The following is a 19,349-nucleotide window of genomic DNA, read 5'->3' on the forward strand; positions in this document are numbered from 1 at the left end:
AAGGAGGAGGTCCTCTTCCAGGTGCTTGACCTTCTCGAGGAGAATCGAATGCTCATTCTCCAGGATCGACTTCTCTCGTTTGGCAATCTCGAGATATCGGCCCATAGTTTCAGCCCGAACCGCCAGCTGACCCATTTGGTTTTGGGCCTACATAAGACACCGATGGTCAGAATCTTATGATGATAAATAAACAAAGGTTAGAGGACTGAAGCTTACCCCTGCCATGAAGATGCAGGCATTGGTTATCATAGCCGCCGTCCCTTGTCGTTGAGCTTCGACGGCATCTCGGGGAAAACTGCCCTTAATTACCAGCTCACGAGCAACACGCCCGACTGCCAACATGTCATCTTCCTTGACCGACCATTGAGGGACAAATCCAACTTTGGCTCTCACGTTCCCCACCCTCAGGCTTCTGAAGTCCCCGACAGGGGAGGAGTCTCGGGCAGGCATGCCATGGGCCGGAGCAGCGAGGGCCTGGACTGCCTCGGTTCTTGGTCACTCGCCCCTAGATCTTTTCTTTGGAGTCTCGGAGGAGGCCCCCTTCTTCTCTTTCCTCTTCAGCCTTGGTTGCTGCTAGGCATCCCGCGCCTTGGCCTCCCTTATTTAGGCTTGCCTCGTCACTGCGGCAGCCCTAGCCTCGGCCCTAGAGATTTGCACTGCATGAAGAAACGAAGGGAGTCAGTACGAAACACCGACGCCTGAGGGAAATAAACTTGGGCTGGCCTAACTCACCCGGGCTAAGCCCGAATCTAAACAGTATGGCGTCGGACTTAAGGCAGTCGGCCTCGACTGGAGAACAGGTTTCTTACCGCCTCACCATCGCCAACGACTCCATGTCTGCCCCGAAAAGGGCAGGAGTGGAGTTCACCTCCCTAAGGTCAGGGATATCCCAGACAGTGCTGAAGGGCACCCCCTCGGACGACCTTACGAAGAAGAACTTCTCCTTCCACCCGTGGATCGACGTCGGGTAACCACTCAGCAGCCGAAGGTCCTTCCGAGGGCAGAAGTAGTACCAGCCCAAAATCCCCTTACAGGCCTGAAGGAAGAAGCAGTTGATGAAGAGAGGGAGGGTGAGAGGCCTCTGGTGCCTTGAGAAAAGGACGACGAAGCTGAGGACCTATCGCCATCCGTTCGGCATCAGCTGGGTCGGATAAATCCCGTAGTGCCAAAACACTCAGGCGAAGAAGGGATGGAGGGGAAGCCGAAGGCTGGCCTTAAACGCCTCCTTGTACAAGCACAGCTCTTTGGAGTTCCGATAGATGGCTCGGTCAGACGGTCTCGGTAGTCGGAGCTCGAAAGAGTCCGAGATACCAAAGGAGGCCCTCAGCTCCTCCAGTTCTGGCTCATCTATGGTGGATACGATGTGGAGAGCCTCCACCTCTAAGGGTTCCTGGGTCTGGGCTCGGGAATCGAGCATCCTCTCCCTAAATCTTGCACCGTTTGAGCCATCCTCGGACCCAGACGGCAAGGCCACAGACGATGAGTCACGGGCAGAGGGTAAATCGGTGGAGTCCGAGGACATCTCTCGGACCTCCCCTAGACTCCGACTCCTACGGTTAGACTTTGTCCTCTCGAAGGACGACGGACTGTAGCCCAACGAACAAGACATGGAACTTACTTTCGGAGTATTGCTAAACTAAAGGAAAGCCGAGACCGAGGGTAAGCTCTCTAAAGGAAACACAGAATGAAGGAAGGCTCTCTGAGGGAAAAAGAAAAGTGCCCCGCAAATGGACCCCCACACTATATAGATGGAAGAAAAATGGTACGACTACCTGAGCATTAATGGCGCCGCCACGTCACCGAGTACCAACCCTCGAGGTTTACGCTCGAACGGACTAGACCGAAGGTCCCTACCTCAGTTGGGAGTTCAGGAAAAATCTGAACGGACCTGACCGAAGGTCTTTACCTCGATTGGGAGTTCAGGCAAAAGCCGAACGGACCTGACCGAAGGTCCTTGCCTCGGTTGGGAGTTCTGGCTAAGGCCGAACGGACCTGACCGAAGGTCCTTCCCTCGATTGGGAGTTCAGGCCAAGGCCGAACGGACCTGACCGAAGTTCTTTACCTCGGTTGGGAGTTCAGGCAAAAGCTGAACGGACCTGACCAAAGGTCCTTGCCTTGGTTGGGAGTTCAAGCCAAGGCCGAACGGACCTGACCGAAGGTCCTTGCCTCGGTTGGGAGTTCAGGCCCAAGCCAAATGGACCTGACCAAAGGTCTTTACCTCGGTTAGGAGTTCAGGCAAAATTTGAATGGACCTGACCAAAGGTCCTTACCTCGGTCGGGGGCTCGGGCAAGGCCAAGTCGAACTGACCGAAGGTCCACACCTCAGTTGGGAGTTCAAGCCAAGGTCGAACAGACCTGATCGAAGGTCCTTACCTCTATCGGGGGCTCGGGCAAGGCCGAGCCGAACTGATCGAAGGTCCTTACCTCGGTCGGGGGCTCGGAAAAGGCCGAGCCAAACTGACCAAAGGTCCACACCTCGGTTGGGAGTTCATGCCAAGACCGAACGGACCTAACCGAAGGTCCTTGCCTCGGTTGGGAGTTCAGGCCAAGGCCGAACGGATCTGACCGAAGGTCCTTGCCTCGATTGGGAGTTTAGGTAAAAGCCGAACGGACCTGACCAAAGGTCTTTACCTCGGTTGGGAGTTCAGGCAAAAGCCAAACGGACCTAATTGAAGGTCCTTGCCTCGGTTGGGAGTTCAGGCCAAGGCCGAACGGACCTGACCGAAGGTCCTTCCCTCGATTGGGAATTCAGACCAAAGCCGAACGGACCTGACCAAAGGTCCTTGCCTCGATTGGGAGTTCAGGCCAAGGCCGAACGGACCTGACCAAAGGTCTTTACCTCGGTTAGGAGTTCAGGCAAAAGCCGAACGGACCTGACCGAAGGTCCTTACCTCGGTCGGGGGCTCAGGCAAGGCCGAGCCAAACTGATCGAAGGTCCACACCTCGGTTGGGAGTTCAAGCTAAGGTCGAATGGACCCGATCGAAGGTCCTTACCTCGGTCAGGGGCTCGAGCAAGGTCGATCCGAACTGACCAAATGTCCACACCTCGGTTGGGAGTTCAGGCCAAGGCCGAACGGACCTGATCGAAGGTCCTTGACTCAGTTGAGAGTTCAGGCCAAGGCCGAACGGACCTGACCAAAGGTCCTTACCTTGGTCGGGGGCTCGGGCAAGGCCGAGCCAAACTGACCGAAGGTCCTTACCTCGGTTGGGGGCTCAGGCAGAGCATAGCCGAACTGACAGAAGGTCTTCACGTTGGCTAACCGAAGGTCTCGGTCGCAAGCAGAACTAAAGCAGAAGCCGAAGGTATAAGGCCGAAGGGATGCAAAAAAAAAAAGGGAGAAAGAAAAGAGAAAAGATGACGAAAAATTTGATTACTCCCACAGGAAGAGTCCTGACAGGAGTAAGAGGGCTCCTGATACGGCCAAATTGACTGCCCTGTAGGGTAAGGACACACGTCGCGCACCTAGACACGTGTCACCCACCTGATAGAGGCTGTAAGGACTCTACCGCGTTAACCGTGTGAAGAGAATATCCCCATGAAGGGGATAGGACGTATCCGAGTAGAACTCTAAAAGGAAAGGAGGTGGACATGAGGAGAACTCCTCCAAGGAAAGGGAAAACCCTAAACCCTAAAAGCTATATAAGAGGGCCCGAGAGGAAGGAAGAAGGTAAGCATCAATACCCACACCATTACTCCTGTAAAAAAAGAACTGTGCGGCCGATTTCTAACTTGAGCGTCGAAGGACTAACCCCGGACAAAGCTCCGGGCCTCTGCCGTCTGTGCTTGTGCAGGATCAGCTCATACGGATTTTCGGCAGCAACAACTCCTTTGAGTTGATCTAAGTGATGAGACAAAAGTTAAGTGAGGAGAGATGAGAGATAATCTTCAATCCCTAAATGGTAGGTGCTTTGAACACAAATTTGGCTTCTTTCCTGAGTCTCAAAGTGGCCTCCAACCCTTATTCAAAATGGTTCTTTGAAAGGTGAGTCTCTCATCCCTTCTTTTCTTAACTTTAATTTTCTTGTTTGTGTGTTTCTTTGTCTCTTGTGAGTGCACAAGTTGTACGATCCTACCTCTTTAGGTTGAATATAACATATCACCTATTGTATCATATGATCTTACCTTGTGTGATTTTATTGTTGGTGTACGATATCTTGTATTTCGTCGCAGTTTAATCCAAAGAATATTGGTGCAGACGCTTCACAGAACAAAACGATGGTCCTACTTAGTGGGGGTGTAGGGGGTGCAGCTCCCGCTCGAATTTTTTCGTTAATGGAGTAGATTATCACTGTTTCTCATGTTTTTTTTTAGGATCTTTTGGCAATTTTATATGATAATTTGTTAATGAATTCGGGAGACCGAGCAAAGCTCCAAACCTACAGTATAGAATCTCCTATCCTCGAGGGATACTCATCATCATCAGAGTGGCCTCCGAGAGTGACAAAATGGGGTGTCTATAGAGAAAAACATCCTTGCGATGAGAAGTTACGGCCAGAACTGGTGTTGAAAGATTAGCAATGGGAAAGGATAGGGGAGAATTGGGTTCCTATCTAACCCAAGGTTGGAGACGGTGATGAGAGAGGGGAGGAAAAATTGTGAAACAAAAAACTGTGGAAGGTGTACTATTTTCGGTAGTTATGTAATACACAACTTATTTTGAGTAATTTAGTTAAAAGAAATATAGATAATTTAGTAAACTAAAACTTAAATTTGAATAATCTTGTAATTTTCCCAAAATAATATTTCATTACGTCTCACTAGAATGAGATGAAGAATGACATTATGAAACCATCATGTAACTTCGTTGGTTAAATGTATTTAAAAAGTTTCAAATTCCTCCCGTTTCTTCTTTGAATAAGTGTTTTGTTTGTTATGTCATCCTAGCTCAAGGTTTGAATTCATGATCTTTACGGAGTTATTTTTAAGCAAAACATTTGCGTGGGAGGAGGGGAACTTTAGCCCCACATTGGAAATGAAAAAGAATGAAATGGAGTTCATATATTGAAACGGGAATCTGTCTTATGAATTATATATCTATCATATCTATGATTTGTAGTCTAGTTTAACTGAGTGGATCGAGGTGTTTAACACTTTCCTCAGAGTCGTAACCTAACATGAACCCTACACTTGGTTGGAGCAGTTCGAAGTAAAATCAAATAGTTTTACCCATAGGCTAATATGTGTTGGTCCCAACTCCCAAGAGCATATTTAATGTAGGAAATCTCCTATACATTGTAGAAGAAATGTCACATATTGTCTGGGCATGTTAGTCCCTTATTATACCTAAATTGGGCCGATCCTCACCCGAGCGGCTAAGGGTGATCATGCCCACCTTTTAGAATTTTTATAATTCTCTAGTGTATACTTGTTAAGAAGGGGCACGTGGTGGTTTCATAACCACTTTGATCTTATACATTGAAGCTTTCAACATAAAACAGCACATTATTTTTTGGAGAAGTTATTTTTCACCACACGGTGGAGGACTGAAAGCGATCATGGTTATTTTTCACCACATGGACTTGGGAAAACTCGATTCTTATTTTTTCTTTGTTTATTAGATTATTATGAATAATGATGCAAGTTTGGCCTCATCAGCCCTGACCCATCCGGAGCCAAAATAATACTTGGGTTAAGATACCTTGATCTTGAGAGTGGTTTAGGATTGAAATTTTCTAACCTTGAGTCAGGATCAGGCCAGCAAGGGTTGAGGTCTTAGGCTGAGCCCAACCCGGCCCTATCTCTCTATATATATTATATCATATTACAATATTATAATATTATAATATAATATAAAAGTACAAAGTGGTAAATCTTTCACTTGACTGTTTTATCCTTCCTATTATCCTCTTCATTCTCTTTTATTTTATATTTTTTTGGGAAAAGGTTGGGTATGCCGCCGAAATCAAGTATCCTAGCACCCACTGTGTCTATCTCTCTCTTCCCTTTTTCTGAAATGACCCACATATCCTTCCTGAATGATACTCCATCATGTGTTCCTATTGGTGCTATCCGCTAGCATACTTGATATCGACAGCATACCTATCCCTCTCCTTATTGTTTTTTTATAAATTATTGGTACCCCATAATTTAATTTTTTATTTTTATATTGAATTGATTTTCTCTACTTTTCTTCTCTCTCAAATTCCCTCACTTTTCTCTTCCATTGTTCACGATCTCCCCTCCTATTTATACTCTTTCTCTCCACTTAAGATGGTACTATAGTTCTCTACTTTGCCTTTTTTTACTCTTTAACTCCCCCCTCCCCCCACCCCACCCCACCCCACCCCACCCCACCCCACCCCAACCAATAATAGAGTGAAGGAGAGAGTTCAAAAGAGAGAATAAAGGAACGGGACCTTCCCTTTTTCTTCACTCTTCCGAACTCTCCTCTTGCCCACTATCTATCCTCCACTCGTGTACTAGCAAAAATACATGTGCAAATCATGTGTGGCCATATGTGAGAGAGAGAGATGTCTAAAGCTCATATTAATTGTAATTTATCATTCAATAACTAACCCAGTAACAAACTAAATTGAATAATTATAGAAATACCATTACAATCACAATTAACCTAATAAAAAATGCTATCCAAGCCACCATAACTAAAAATTATGCAAATTCCATTACCATTCCATTTTCCTAAAATAATTGTGAAACGCTATTTATAGAAGTTATCTTTTTCGATTCTATTTCATAAGAACGATCTTTGGTTGTTGACTTATCATGAACGCGATAGTTTTGTGTGGATGATTCTCTTAACTGACTATGCTATGAGCAGTAAGTTAAGGCACTCATCCACATGAAATAGTATCTTTCATTGTTGTATGGCTAATTCCTATAATTATGATGGAGCTCCACCAAACACTGGAGTCACAAAAACTCTCTTCTGATGAAAGGGAAAAGCAGAATAAATTGCAAGGTCTTCTTTGTGGTTACTTGCAGGTCATGATACAGAAGTTGGGAGGCTCTGAGCCAACAAAGTATGCCTTCATGCAGTATGTGGACCAAATGATGGTTCTCTTTTTGAGGTCTTGGCTTGTAGAAACGCCAGAGTGGGAGGAGTACCAGGTCTGCGCCATCACAGTTGGTGTGATCGGTGACATGCAGGGCATTGGAGGATAAAATACTGCCTTACAAACGAAAAGAATCTGGAACTGCAACCAATGTCTTCTGTAACACAAGCCAATAGAGAAGTGCTGGAAAGTAACTCCAAGAAGTAAAGGAAATAAACCAGAAAAAGAAAAGAAAATCTACATCTAAGAAGAATAACTAAATGGTATCGACATAAATAAGTCTCATTTTAAACATTCAAAATTCTAAAAAACAGAGTCCTGACATTTTTTTTTCTTTTTTGGTAAGAGAGTCTCAGACATTGGACCATAAGTTACTAGTAATTTCATGCTTTACAAATTGAAGCCTATCATCTGAACTCCCGAACATTAGTGCTTAGTGGTAAGTCGACAATTTCAGTCCCGCACTTGCTTCACATCAAACCCATCAGCATAGAACTTAGCATAATCTCCAGACATGAAAAAAGGAATCCTTTCTGTTGGCATGCTACCGTGGAGTACCTGTCAAACCTTTCAAAGGATAGTATGATCGCCAATCTCCTTCCTCAAAAAATCCAAATCCTTTATGGTGGATGCCACATCTTCATACTATCAGTGTTTATCCAACAGCATCCATTTCTGTTACCACTCCCAGCTCTCCCTGCTTCCATCAATCTAATTCATCCATAATTTCAATACTCTGTCCCTTCCACCAGAGGCTACCTTCTGACCATCTGGACTCCAATCCACCGCAAAAACCTTCCCAAAAGAATGAAGTGGGGAATATGCATATTCAAATTGATGTGTAAAGATATATATTTAATAGATCAAACAGAGAGAGAGAAGTACCTCATCTGCATGTCCCGGAAGGTCCTGTTTCAATTTTTGTGTACGGATATCCCAAACCTACATAATAACTCCCCCATCATTATCAAAAAGAATGTAAAAATTTTAAACAGCAAGCGAAATTGAATACAGTACAATTACCAAAATATTAGGATTTAATATATATATATATATATATAACCACTACCCTAGAATCCAGCTAATTAATTTGTCATGAATAAAACTTGGAAACAGCCTCTTCTGTGAAGCAGGGAGTAAGGCTGCGTACACATTTGCCCCTCCCAGACCTTGCAGTAGCAGGAGCCTCGTGCACTGGGTTGCTTTTTTTATTTTTTATATAAGAGAAGGATAGCAATACCAAAGAGAACCTAGGGAGGCTAACCATGGATAAGTATCTAGTTATGATTAGGAGAGGGCAACTGTTCTAAAAGAGAGATTATATTTAGCATCAACATATCTCAGTCTTGCATGACACTAGTGATCATGTGTAAATATCATACAAGTGGATAAACTCAACCTCATAAAATAATAAGCATATAAGTAAAACAAAAAATAAAATAAAGAAGAAAGCACTTCTGTTACATATGTGGGTTATCATGAATGGGAGTAGTTAGGGAGTAGTGGGATCCCATAGGATCCTATTGATGCATGGGATCAGTTATAGTAGAAGTTGTGTTGGACGGGTTAAGTAGGGTAAGTTATTTTAACTATCTTGTATTTCTTTAAATACCTAAAGATAATATGAAGGAGGGGACTTTGGAACCAATTCAAACTCTTAGTTAAGGTATGCTTCCTTATCCAAGCTACACGTCAGGCTTTGTCCGTAGAGCCACCCCTTTCCCTATTTTCTCTCCAATTTCTTCTATTCAATTTTTTTAATTTTTTATTATTATTTCTTCCAATCTTCTCCCTCCCTTCCATGGAAGTAACAAGTGGTATCAAAGCTAGGCATGGATCAGCGAGTGGAGAGGCTAGAATATGATGTGGCAACTCTCTTCATTAGGCAGCAACAAATCATCATTAGGCAACACCAAATCATGGGGAGGATCAACGAGTTCTTCGAGAAGATTAGTTCTCATTCGACCCAAACTGAGCGAGGAAAAGAAGAGTCCATGGCTACATTCCCAATCCATGATGTATGAGCCGAGAACGTCAATAAGATATGACAGATCGAATCACAAAAGTCATTCACCCCAAAGCTTGATGTACTCCACTTCAACAGCGACAATGGTGTTCTCTATATCATCGAGGACAACGATAAGTTGAAGGGCTACCATTCAAAGTTGTTTGATTTTTTCTGGTTATTGCCTAAGTTTGTAGATTTGACTTCCCTATATTCAATGGCGAAGAAGTTTCCAACAAGAACTGGGATCTGAGTGGGACTATTTTATTTGTACCTTATCTCCCTTAAGGACAAGGGTTGGAATGTTACAAATGTGGGTTACCATGTATGGGAGTAGTTAGGGAGTAGAATTCTACGGATGAGTGGGATTAGTTGTAGTAGAAGTTGTGTTAGACGCGTTAAGTAAAGTAAGTTATTTTAACTATCTTGTATTTATTTAAATACCTACAGATAATATGAAGGAGGGGACTTTGGAACCAAATCAAACTTTGAGTTAAGGTAGGCTTCCTTATCTAAGCTAGACATCTAGCTTCGTTCATAAAGCCACCCATTTCCCTATTTTCTCTCCAATTTCTTTTTTTTTTTTTTTTTTATTATTATTATTGTTATTATTTCTTCCAATCTTCTCTCCCTCCCTCCCATGCACGTAACAACATCAAAGCGCAAGATTACAGAACATAAGACATTAGGTAAATTATGTTCCAAGAAATTATTTGGAAAAAAGTTTCCTACATGGACTTACAGAACATAAGGCATTAGCTAAATTATGTTCCAAGAAATTATTTGGAAAAAAATTTCCTACATGGACAGTGTGGGAGATATTATCCCATGGACAGCTTGTCCTGCCATGTGGACAAATGATTTGGTCATTCAGACCATCAGTTAGATGGGGAATTCCTCAATTTACATGTCAAATTTGCGGAATCCATATGAAGTACATGGCCAACCACGTAATTCTTGTTTTGTTCAGATGTCCTTGTTTTTCCAAAGAAATTTTAACATTTCAAACAGTTTCAAAACATTATCTTGACAAATGAGGGAGTCAAATGGGTTTGATATTTTAACCCATTAAAAGGTAACGATGTCAACAACATGTTTATAGAGTTTGGGGGGCATCATACACGCCTTTTTTTTTTGGGGGTTAGGGCGGAAGCTGTTAGTGTGGGAATAGCTCCCCACATTATTGATGTTGGACACCCTCCCCTTATTCAAAAAAAATATAACTAGGTGAGTTGATAAAGAAACAATGCAAAATAACAAGGACACAACATACCTTTAGTGTAGAGTCCTTACTTCCACTTAAGAGAAGCCTACTGTCAGCAGACCAACTGAAGAGCACAAGGGACAATCAGTTTAGCCACAAATGAGAAAACCAATGGAAAAATAAAAAGAGACATCCACACCTTATTTGGTATACAGGCCCCACATGCCCACGAAAAGCTGCAACGAATTTTCCTGTGATACCATTCCATAACTTGACAGATTTGTCAAAGGAGGCACTTGCCACCCATTGACCATCAGGTGAGAAGTAAACATGGTTCACGAGCTGGAAAGAAAAATCAAGAACTCTAAGACTCCTTTCAAATAATGAGAACAAAGAAATTGTTTTTGTTCAAGAAAATTAGGAAGCCCTGCAGTGTTGTCGTCAGAAATCATAAGTGCACATTAAACAAAACAAATTACTCACAAAGATAATAAACAAAAGTTTCAGCATTGAAATTTCAGGCACCAAAGGCCAAAGATTGAGGTCCTTTATAATCCCAGTTTAGAAGGAAAGGCTTCAGTTCTTAAAGTTCAATAGATTTGAAAACCTTCCCGGTTCAGATTTGGATTAAACAGAGGACCTATCCTCAAAATCATGTCCATAAGGATTAAATCACCATGCAAAATTCCAAAAAAAGTTAATCATTGCAATGACACTGATAATTACAGCTGCAGGTTTGTCAGAACAAAATACCCACAAATGTGCATGGAGACAAGTGCGCATATATAACTTCAAACAAATCATGTCATAAATAACCTAGGTTTTGTCTCTTGTGTATTCTTCCTTCCACTAGAAAGAAATATTAGAGAAACAGAGAAACCAAACCACTTCTACGAGGGTCAGGAGTCAGCAAAGATCAAGTATCAGGTCCTTTGATACAGAAAGCTGACCCAATATTATCTGATTGGCAAGAACATAAATAGTATCTGATTGGCAAGAACATAAACTATCGGGCTGACGAGGTTATCTAATATAATTTGTCACATTTTAAGCTGAGTGCAAGATTGAGCCATCTGTTCTCCAAAGGAAATGAGTTGTAACAGTAGACAACTTGGCCAAAGTACAAATAGCATTAGACTTGTCTTTCTCTAAGTAAAAAATAATTTTCATTACTTGCCAATGGGGGGAAACATCATCTACTAAAGCAAAGATAATTAAGTCAAGACAATAAATTGAAGTGGAAAAGGCTAAGAAAAAATTTTTACCTGTTGATGACCTGTCAAACGAGCCTTAGGGTGCTTGCTAATAACTGGTTCCCATAAGATCATGGTGAAATCATCAGACCCTGAAACTAGCCTTTCTGGGGCATTGCCTTTCATTTTGGCATACCGTTGTTGAGCTACCTAAACAAAATGGAAGAAGAGGACATTCACTGGCATTAAGAAGAAGAAAAGAAGCAGGGATAGAGTTGGTGGTGCCAGGTAGACCATAATGCAGTGGTGGTTTTGCTTTCTTTTCTTTTGGGTTAGAAGAGGGGGGTATTTACGAAAGTTTTCACAAAAGATATAAAACACAAGGGGTATGCTAGAAGGCCAAGTACAATTAACCAATCTCTAGTTATTTGACTTGATAAAGATGCATTCAAATTCCTTTGCATTTGCCCTAATAAACAAGACTGATCTGCTGCAATGACGCAACATTTGAAAGTTTTGATACTAACACCGCATGTTAAACATGACCAACAGCCAGGAAATATTAAAATTAGTTAGAAAAAGAGGAAGAAAGAGAATCAGCATCAGATCACTTTGCAACATTTGTTTGACCAGAAAATCAAACATTCACTTGAGCAAGACCCATAATTCGATACATATTGGACTGGCACGGTCGATACACATTAATACTTGATACCCATGCTAGCAACCACATAATAAGATCAACATCACAAAATTACGTTTAGTTAAAAAACTCCAACAAAACGTAATTTGTTACCTCTTTCACTTCCTCCGGAGATGAATACTGTTTTCCAGTATTATCGAATGCCCCAGTACGAAGAACATACTCAGTGCTCAATGCAAGAGAGTTCACCCAATGGCCATGACCCTGAAATCAAAACCAATACTACTAAAGGTGAATGCAGTTTATAAACCTAGGAGTGTTGTTTTGGTAATTACAGTTGCACAGAAACTGAAAGAACCAATCCACACGGTACTTTTTATGTATAAAACCTCATTTCTACCGAAGATAAAAAGGGGAAAAGACCTAACCAGAAACTGAACCAATGAACCAAGCCGGCTATAGGATACAAGTTAAGTGAATAGAAGCACTGAACATGAGATCTTCAAGAATAACAAGAAAGAAATGCATCTACCTTCAATTCCCGGATCAGCTTCCCCTGTGAAGTTTCCCATACTTTGATTGTGCAATCTTGAGAGCTGCAAAAATTCAGCCAAAGAACCTAGTTATGAAACTAGTATAAAGCTACATTCAAAAACCCAGAAAAAGGACACCAAGTTTACAAACTTTACATGTAAATTTATGTCAAAGAAATATGTTCCCTTAATGACCAGAATAGACATAAAGTTCAATTAATTCCAAAATTTGGAGTTCATTTTCTTTCTCTACACATCATTTAGGATCAGAATGTTCCCTCTCTTAACTCTTAACAACATTTATGCTCTTTCAGCTCTTCGGCTATATCAACCAAATTTAGGCTAGAGATGCATCTTTGCTAAGCATCTCACTCCACGGTTGCAAAAGTCAACCAATAATATACCATACAATCTAGCAAGAATCACGATACTTTTGGCAAACTCTCCTTTTATTTTTTTATTTTTTTTTTCCCTTCACTTCTACATGCTTAGTCCCTTGCCTTGCCAGGGACAAGATCGCTATATAAACCACTTCTAACTTTCCACATAAACAATCTCCTTTGTCAGCAGAAAAAGGCAATGCCAGGAAAGTTGAAACCATCAATCAGTGCCTTCAACTCGCACATCAGAGCAGTTATTGAAATTAACTAACTTATCAAAAAAACCTTCCCATCATCTGGTTTCAGAGTTTTACAAGGGATTTCAGCCCTTGCTCTTGAGAAACGGGAAAGTACGTTCAAGGCAATGGTTTTAGCCCTGGCACCTTCAATAAAAAAAACCATGCAAGGATGGCTGACTCTTTAGCTGATTTTTCTCTTCTCCCCCCCACCCCACCGGTTTGATAACTCCATTTCTATGAGTGTGTTAAAATTGGCACTTACAGGATCTCACATAATAAAATTGCTTTTACATTGAAATTTTTCCAATTGCTTGTGCTTGGCAGCTAACCTGGCTTTTATTCAGCGGTAATGTAGTATCTTCATACATTTTTCATAGTGATAAAACTGTCGTTCTTCATCAAGAGTGGGGAGAGGAAAGAAAAGACCAAATCCAAGTTGGGTATTCCAAACATGCCATCTTCGTTACAAGTGAAAAAAGAAACAATAAGAAAAGTACACCAGATGATGAGGATCCAGATTCCAAAACTCGGAATCGGATCGTTTATGGGCCCATCCAAGTATTAGATAACTCAAATCAAAGGGCTAATGGAAGAAATAGTAAATAAACTCTTGTTTTCAAAGAGGATGGCAATTCTGTAAATACATAGAAATTTCTAAACAGTGGCAAACTTGTAATTAATGGGTGTCAAATGAATAGAATGCCCATGTTAGTGGAAAGGGCAAACTTGGAAGTGCATGAAAGAAAGGGACAGATCAGAATAAAAGAAGGAAAGGGGGGCATTACTAGAAATTAAATACTAAATAAGACCTAAAGGGGAAATCGTGAGAGAGGGGTTAACCTTCTTCTTCAACCTTCAGCCAAGGTAAGGGTCGGAAACCAGGGGGTTACGATGGAGGTAGCTTCTCTAATTCTTGTCGGTTGATCATGAAATTTCAGGTGTAGCCGTGTAGGCTGAGCACACAGTGCTCTCTTGAATCCAATAGGCAGGTGCAGCAAAACAGCACACCAAGGGGAGCGGTTGCACCTGAAACTCAGGTCCAGTGATGAACAGTGTTCCAGGACTGGTCGTGGAGTAATAGCTCACAGCAGAGGCTGTTTCTGGCCAAGAAAAACCTGCAGATGGGTCGCCTTCCTGAGGTGAAGCTATCCCCTAAGTTTGAAGCTGAAGGGACTTGTGTCGAGGGAGATCCATTAGATTCTTTGGGCTGTGAGGTGCTGCCCAGAACAAAGTAATTCCAGAAAAGGAAAAATACAGCAGGAAATGTAAGGAAGAAGAAGATCAAAGAGGGAGGGAGGGACATGCAAGCCTCACGGCAGCCATAGTTAAAAGCTTCAATCAAACTTCAATTCTACAAAATTAAACACTGAAATCTCCATTGTCTCACATGACTACTAAAAGAAAAATAATATCAATTAATGGAAACCAATTTAAAATAGAAACTGACCTAAATTAGCAACTGAAATCTAAAATTGAATCTCCCAACTAACTTGACCACACCCTACACTAACAATAAAGGAAACAAATCAATGTACCAAATTAATCCCAAATCTTGGCCAACTGCATCACCAGAAGTGGACCATCTAAAGCTTCAAGCAATGGTGTTTCACCTTCAGAACATCATATTCGACTCAAGGGGTGATTCGCGATCGTGCATACATGGAACAGCATGGCCTACTTTCTTTTAAGCTCTGAGTCACGAAACTTCCATCACATTCCTTTGGGCCCATAAGGCTCAAGTTTGTTTGGACATAAAATTTTATATTTCAATGTTGAAATTTTTTCTACTGTTTATTTCCAAGAGGTAAAATTTTCGATTGTTGAAACCCTTTTGACAGAAAAAACCCCTAAACCTAAAAGCTAATACCGATAGCTGATATGGAATACGTTATTTCTCACATGGAGAGAACCCTCTCATATGAAGATCAATCTGTTTGAAGATTTGAGAATAGGTAGCTAAACCACTACCTTCGTAAATCAACCAATCAATACAGGAATCAGCAACCTGAGAACGAAGTAAAAATTTCAGAAGCAGAATCAGGCAGAAGTTCTTGAGGCAACCATGGTTGCAGGTTTCCAATCTCACAGCAAAGGAAAGGTTCAGGTTTGAGTCTCTAGGTTTGAATCGCCCAAGGGAAAGAAACTTGTTCCCAAATTTTGGAAGGGAAAGGTGGACCTTGGATGTTCGATTCAAATTCATAGGTCTGTGATAGGAACGTCAGAAACAGAGCAGGAAAGAAAAAGGAGGTGAAAGAGAAGAGAACGGAGGGATCCGGACTGATAGGAGGGAACTGATTTGAGAAAGACGGAAGAGATCATGGCATGCAATACACTGCCCATAAACGCAGCTCCCTCCATCCCTCAACTTCTTAACTTCCCAAGATTTGATCTCAAAACCACATTTCCATGAAGAAGAGCCTCACAAAATGGGACCTCCACTGGTTCAGAATCAGCACCGGAATCTTCGTACCCACCGGCTACAACTCCCAGAACAAAGATAACCTTACCATCGTTATCACCTCAGCCTTTGGCATCTCTACACTCTTGTCCGTTCTCTACGACACACTATCGGGGAAGTTGATGGGAGAGAGGCTAAGCGGCCTCGACTCGTTTTTTTTATTCTTCCAATTTTATCGGGGATGTTCAGAACCATTTGACGACCCATTTTAAGGCCATTTTGGGCATAAAAAAATTTTAAGCTATTTTCCAGAAATGCAGAGATTTTGGTAAAATTTTCCCTCCTGAAGAAAATTTTAGAAAGTATAAAACAAACAGCGAAAAATTTGCTTTTATAGTAAAACTTGTTTTACCAGATCTGTTACGTCGAAACAAACAGAGCCTTGGTGGAACAACACAAGGGTTTTTTTTTTTCCCTTTTTACAACTTATTCAGTTACCTTTGCAATGCACCTAGATATCACAATTCCAAGATGTACTGGGGAAGTCAACAGTTAGATCAGGTCCATCAGGATGCTACAAAAATCTAACAATTCAAAATTTTCTATCAGAAACAACTTTTGAAATAGAAAAGCATACGCTTACCCCGTGTATATCATTCCATCTCCACCCCACTTCACACAAGTTACTGCAAGTGTATGGCCGGTGAGGCATATGACGCATTTCCTTAATGAGACATCCCATATGCGTGCATCCCCATCTTTACTAGAACTTACAAAGCGACGGCATGGAGCTCTTAAATGTACTGGCTCCCAAGAAATACCAGTAATCCACTTTTTGTGGCCCTGAGATGTAGTAAAGAGTAAAGACTGCCATGAGTCCCTGAAAATTCTTCAGAACATCTCTCTCATCAAAACTGAAACTAATTTATGTCTATCATGATTCCTGAACAAGTACAATAAGCAAAATGCCACAACTGAGTACTGCATGAAATAAGAATACAGACAATGACAAGAGGTTCAGCTATACTGGACTATTTTCTTTCTTTTTTTTTCCAACGGAAGTACAATCATCATGTCATTGAGTATATATTAAATAACAAAGAGGATGGAGAAATCTTAATTACACAAGCCCAACCTTTAATTAAAGTATGCTGTAGAGTTTGAGAACACAGCACAGGATTGCCAAATTTGAAAAGGCTCCAAAAGGCTGAAACAGCAAGAAAGGTATTTGTGTATGTGTACATGTGTGCTCATTACATAAGCCACATGGAAGGCTGAGCCATTTGAACTGACTGTTGGGTGCACATTAGATACAGCACTCCTTGGTTTGCCTAAACATTTTCACACACATCTCAACCATATGGTCAATCATCTAAGGATTTTTCTGCAATGATTTTCAGCCATCAAAAGAGTGGAGCATTGATGTGTACATTTGAATCATGAAAAAATAGGAGACGATATATATTTCCATCTATCACAATTTGAATCCAAACACAATCAAACTTCCCACCATGTAGTGAATTTTTCCCTTAAAAACCGAACTTACCTGTCAACTATGGCACATTTGTAATGCTTTTGGACTGGAACTTGCAACATGAGTCAAGGATGAGATGGACAACATAAACACACAACTTTGGACTCCAACTAAGCTGCCACAAGGAAAATATTTAGGGCCATCCAGATAAGCTTGTCTTCAATTCTGTGAAGGAGATAGCTTTCTAACTTGGAAATTTTACTTGCCTTGGGACCCTCCTGTCAAGTAGACTCGGGGAGTCAAGCAAACAAGGGGATTTTCATTTATTTTGACACATCGATGTGCAGAGCTTTTAACATCAGGTCCTCGATGTTGTAGTGGAGGTATGGTACTGTTTTTAGTTCTTAAGATGCAAAAGTACAGGTGTGAATGGTCGAATCACTACAGTCGCATTTTATGTTACCAACAATAACAACAACTCCAACTCAGCCTTGTCCCAACCAAAAGGATTGACTAAGGATTCGTGCAAAGAAAAAATAAGAATAAAACTATTGTCTCAGTGCACGAGGCTCCCGCTACTGCAGGTCTGGGAGGGGAAAATGCAAAAGGAAAGGTACACAACAACAATGCAGTAAAATCCCACCTAAATGGAGTCAGCTACATGGATTCTTGACCTCCAATCAGCTCTATTCGTGGTCATACTTGGGACAAGGCCTAAACCATGTATGTCCTTCCTCACTACTTCTACTATGGCCATTTTAGGCCTGCCCCTAGCTCCTTTAGTTCCTTCAATCTGAATCAGGTCACTCCTCCTTGCTGGTGCATCCACAAGCCTTCGTTCATTATGGCCATGTGATGTCAGACTAATTACCAAGGTAATCAATCCCAATAGGATCCATCACAAACTCCAATAAGACTTAGAACAGATCAAATTCAACAGTAAGAACAGGTTTGAAAATAGACTCAGATTTAGGTCGAAAATTGCATAAATTGTATCTCACCAAATAGGACTCCGTCGGGGCTGAAATTTGGATGGAATGGAGATCCTATATGGAAAACAAACCATCAAAAGTTGAACAAATTCTGCAGGCGGGTGGAGACTTATGTTGGTTGCAAGAAAAAGGAAATTTTTTGTGATTCTTCAAGAACTTGAGTTGAAAGCGTCGAATGATCCTCAAATTTGGATCGATTGGTCCTCATAAAATCCTCAACAAACCCTCAAAATCCTGCAGCAATCAGAGATCTGGTCTGGGCGATACGCGCACAAAATATCTTCCCAGGAAAACCAGGAAACTAGAGTCAATAGCCTCGATAGATTTTTTGTGTCTCTTCTAATCCACAACCTTAAAGGGCTTCAATCTCACTTCAAACAATAGACGAAGATAAAATAAAAGATGAAAGAAAGGAAAGAGGGTGAGAACTGATTGTAGAAGAAAAGGGGTAGGGGTCCTAGGGGAATAGCTATCTCAGCCTAGATCTCTCACCCTCAATTTTCTCAATTGATGAACAAACCTTTCTCAGGTCAAAGTAGTAAGTATAGCTCACAAACAATTTCATTAATCAATCCATGTCTTTGTCTTACAACAATGCCTCTTTATATAGTAGAGGTTAGGGACTCAATACATGGTAAGAAACTAAAAAACAAACAAACTAAAATTAGAAATCTATCGACTTAAGACACAAACTCCCTAACAAATAATAACTTGCTCACTAAGAAAGAAATAGAGGACATAACTAGACTTCTAGAATACTTAAAAAATAGAAACCTAACATTCTTAATGATCAAGAAACATAAAATAACTACTAATCCCGTATAGTAGTTAAATTCCGATATTTGGGCTTATAGAAATGACCCATTACAAAAGTAAATCCAAAATTATAAAGCCCATGGACCGTACAACCCTTTGGACACTCAAAATAACATACATTAGTCCATTCTTGGTCCAATATGATGGCTGAAGAAGAAAACCATAACCGCACCAAAATAGAAATCTGTCCCAAGAACCGGACCACACTTGACCAAGCATTCTAGAATACTTAAAAAATAGAAACCTAACATTCTTAATGATCAAGAAACATAAAATAACTACTAATCCCGTATAGGACTTAAATCCCGATATTTGGGCTTATAGAATTGACCCATTACAAAAGTAAATCCAAAATTATAAAGCCCATGGACCGTATATTAGTCCATTCTTGGTCCAATTTGATGGCTGAAGTAGAAAACCATAATCGAACCAAAATAGAAATCTGTCCCAAGAACCGA

At 41.3% G+C, this 19,349-nt stretch overlaps 1 protein-coding gene across 1 annotated transcript; it reads right to left on the minus strand.

Annotated features, from left to right (window-relative positions):
• Positions 1–7,271: 7,271 nt before the first annotated feature.
• Positions 7,272–17,205, minus strand: LOC122068706 (notchless protein homolog). Its single transcript, XM_042632587.1, has 9 exons — positions 17,156–17,205; positions 16,253–16,498; positions 12,592–12,655; positions 12,213–12,323; positions 11,489–11,626; positions 10,423–10,565; positions 10,293–10,347; positions 7,900–7,956; positions 7,272–7,809 (listed from the first exon to the last, which is right to left on the minus strand). The coding sequence occupies exons 1-9, from the start codon at positions 17,203–17,205 to the stop codon at positions 7,726–7,728; spliced, it is 948 nt and encodes a 315-aa protein (XP_042488521.1). The 3' UTR covers positions 7,272–7,725.
• Between the last annotated feature and the right edge of the window lie 2,144 nt (positions 17,206–19,349).

Source organism: Macadamia integrifolia, unplaced genomic scaffold (genome assembly GCF_013358625.1).
Source record: "Macadamia integrifolia cultivar HAES 741 unplaced genomic scaffold, SCU_Mint_v3 scaffold453, whole genome shotgun sequence".
Classification (NCBI taxonomy): domain Eukaryota; kingdom Viridiplantae; phylum Streptophyta; class Magnoliopsida; order Proteales; family Proteaceae; genus Macadamia; species Macadamia integrifolia.

Excerpts from the sequence above, each read along its gene's own strand:
- LOC122068706 (XM_042632587.1), bottom strand. The coding sequence starts at position 17,205 with ATGTTGCAAGTTCCAGTCCAAAAGCATTACAAATGTGCCATAGTTGAC. Across the intron at positions 16,499-17,155 it reads AAATGTGCCATAGTTGACAG|AATTTTCAGGGACTCATGGC; the intron begins GTAAGTTCGGTT and ends GATGTTCTGAAG. Across the intron at positions 12,324-12,591 it reads AGCTGATCCGGGAATTGAAG|GGTCATGGCCATTGGGTGAA; the intron begins GTAGATGCATTT and ends TTTTGATTTCAG.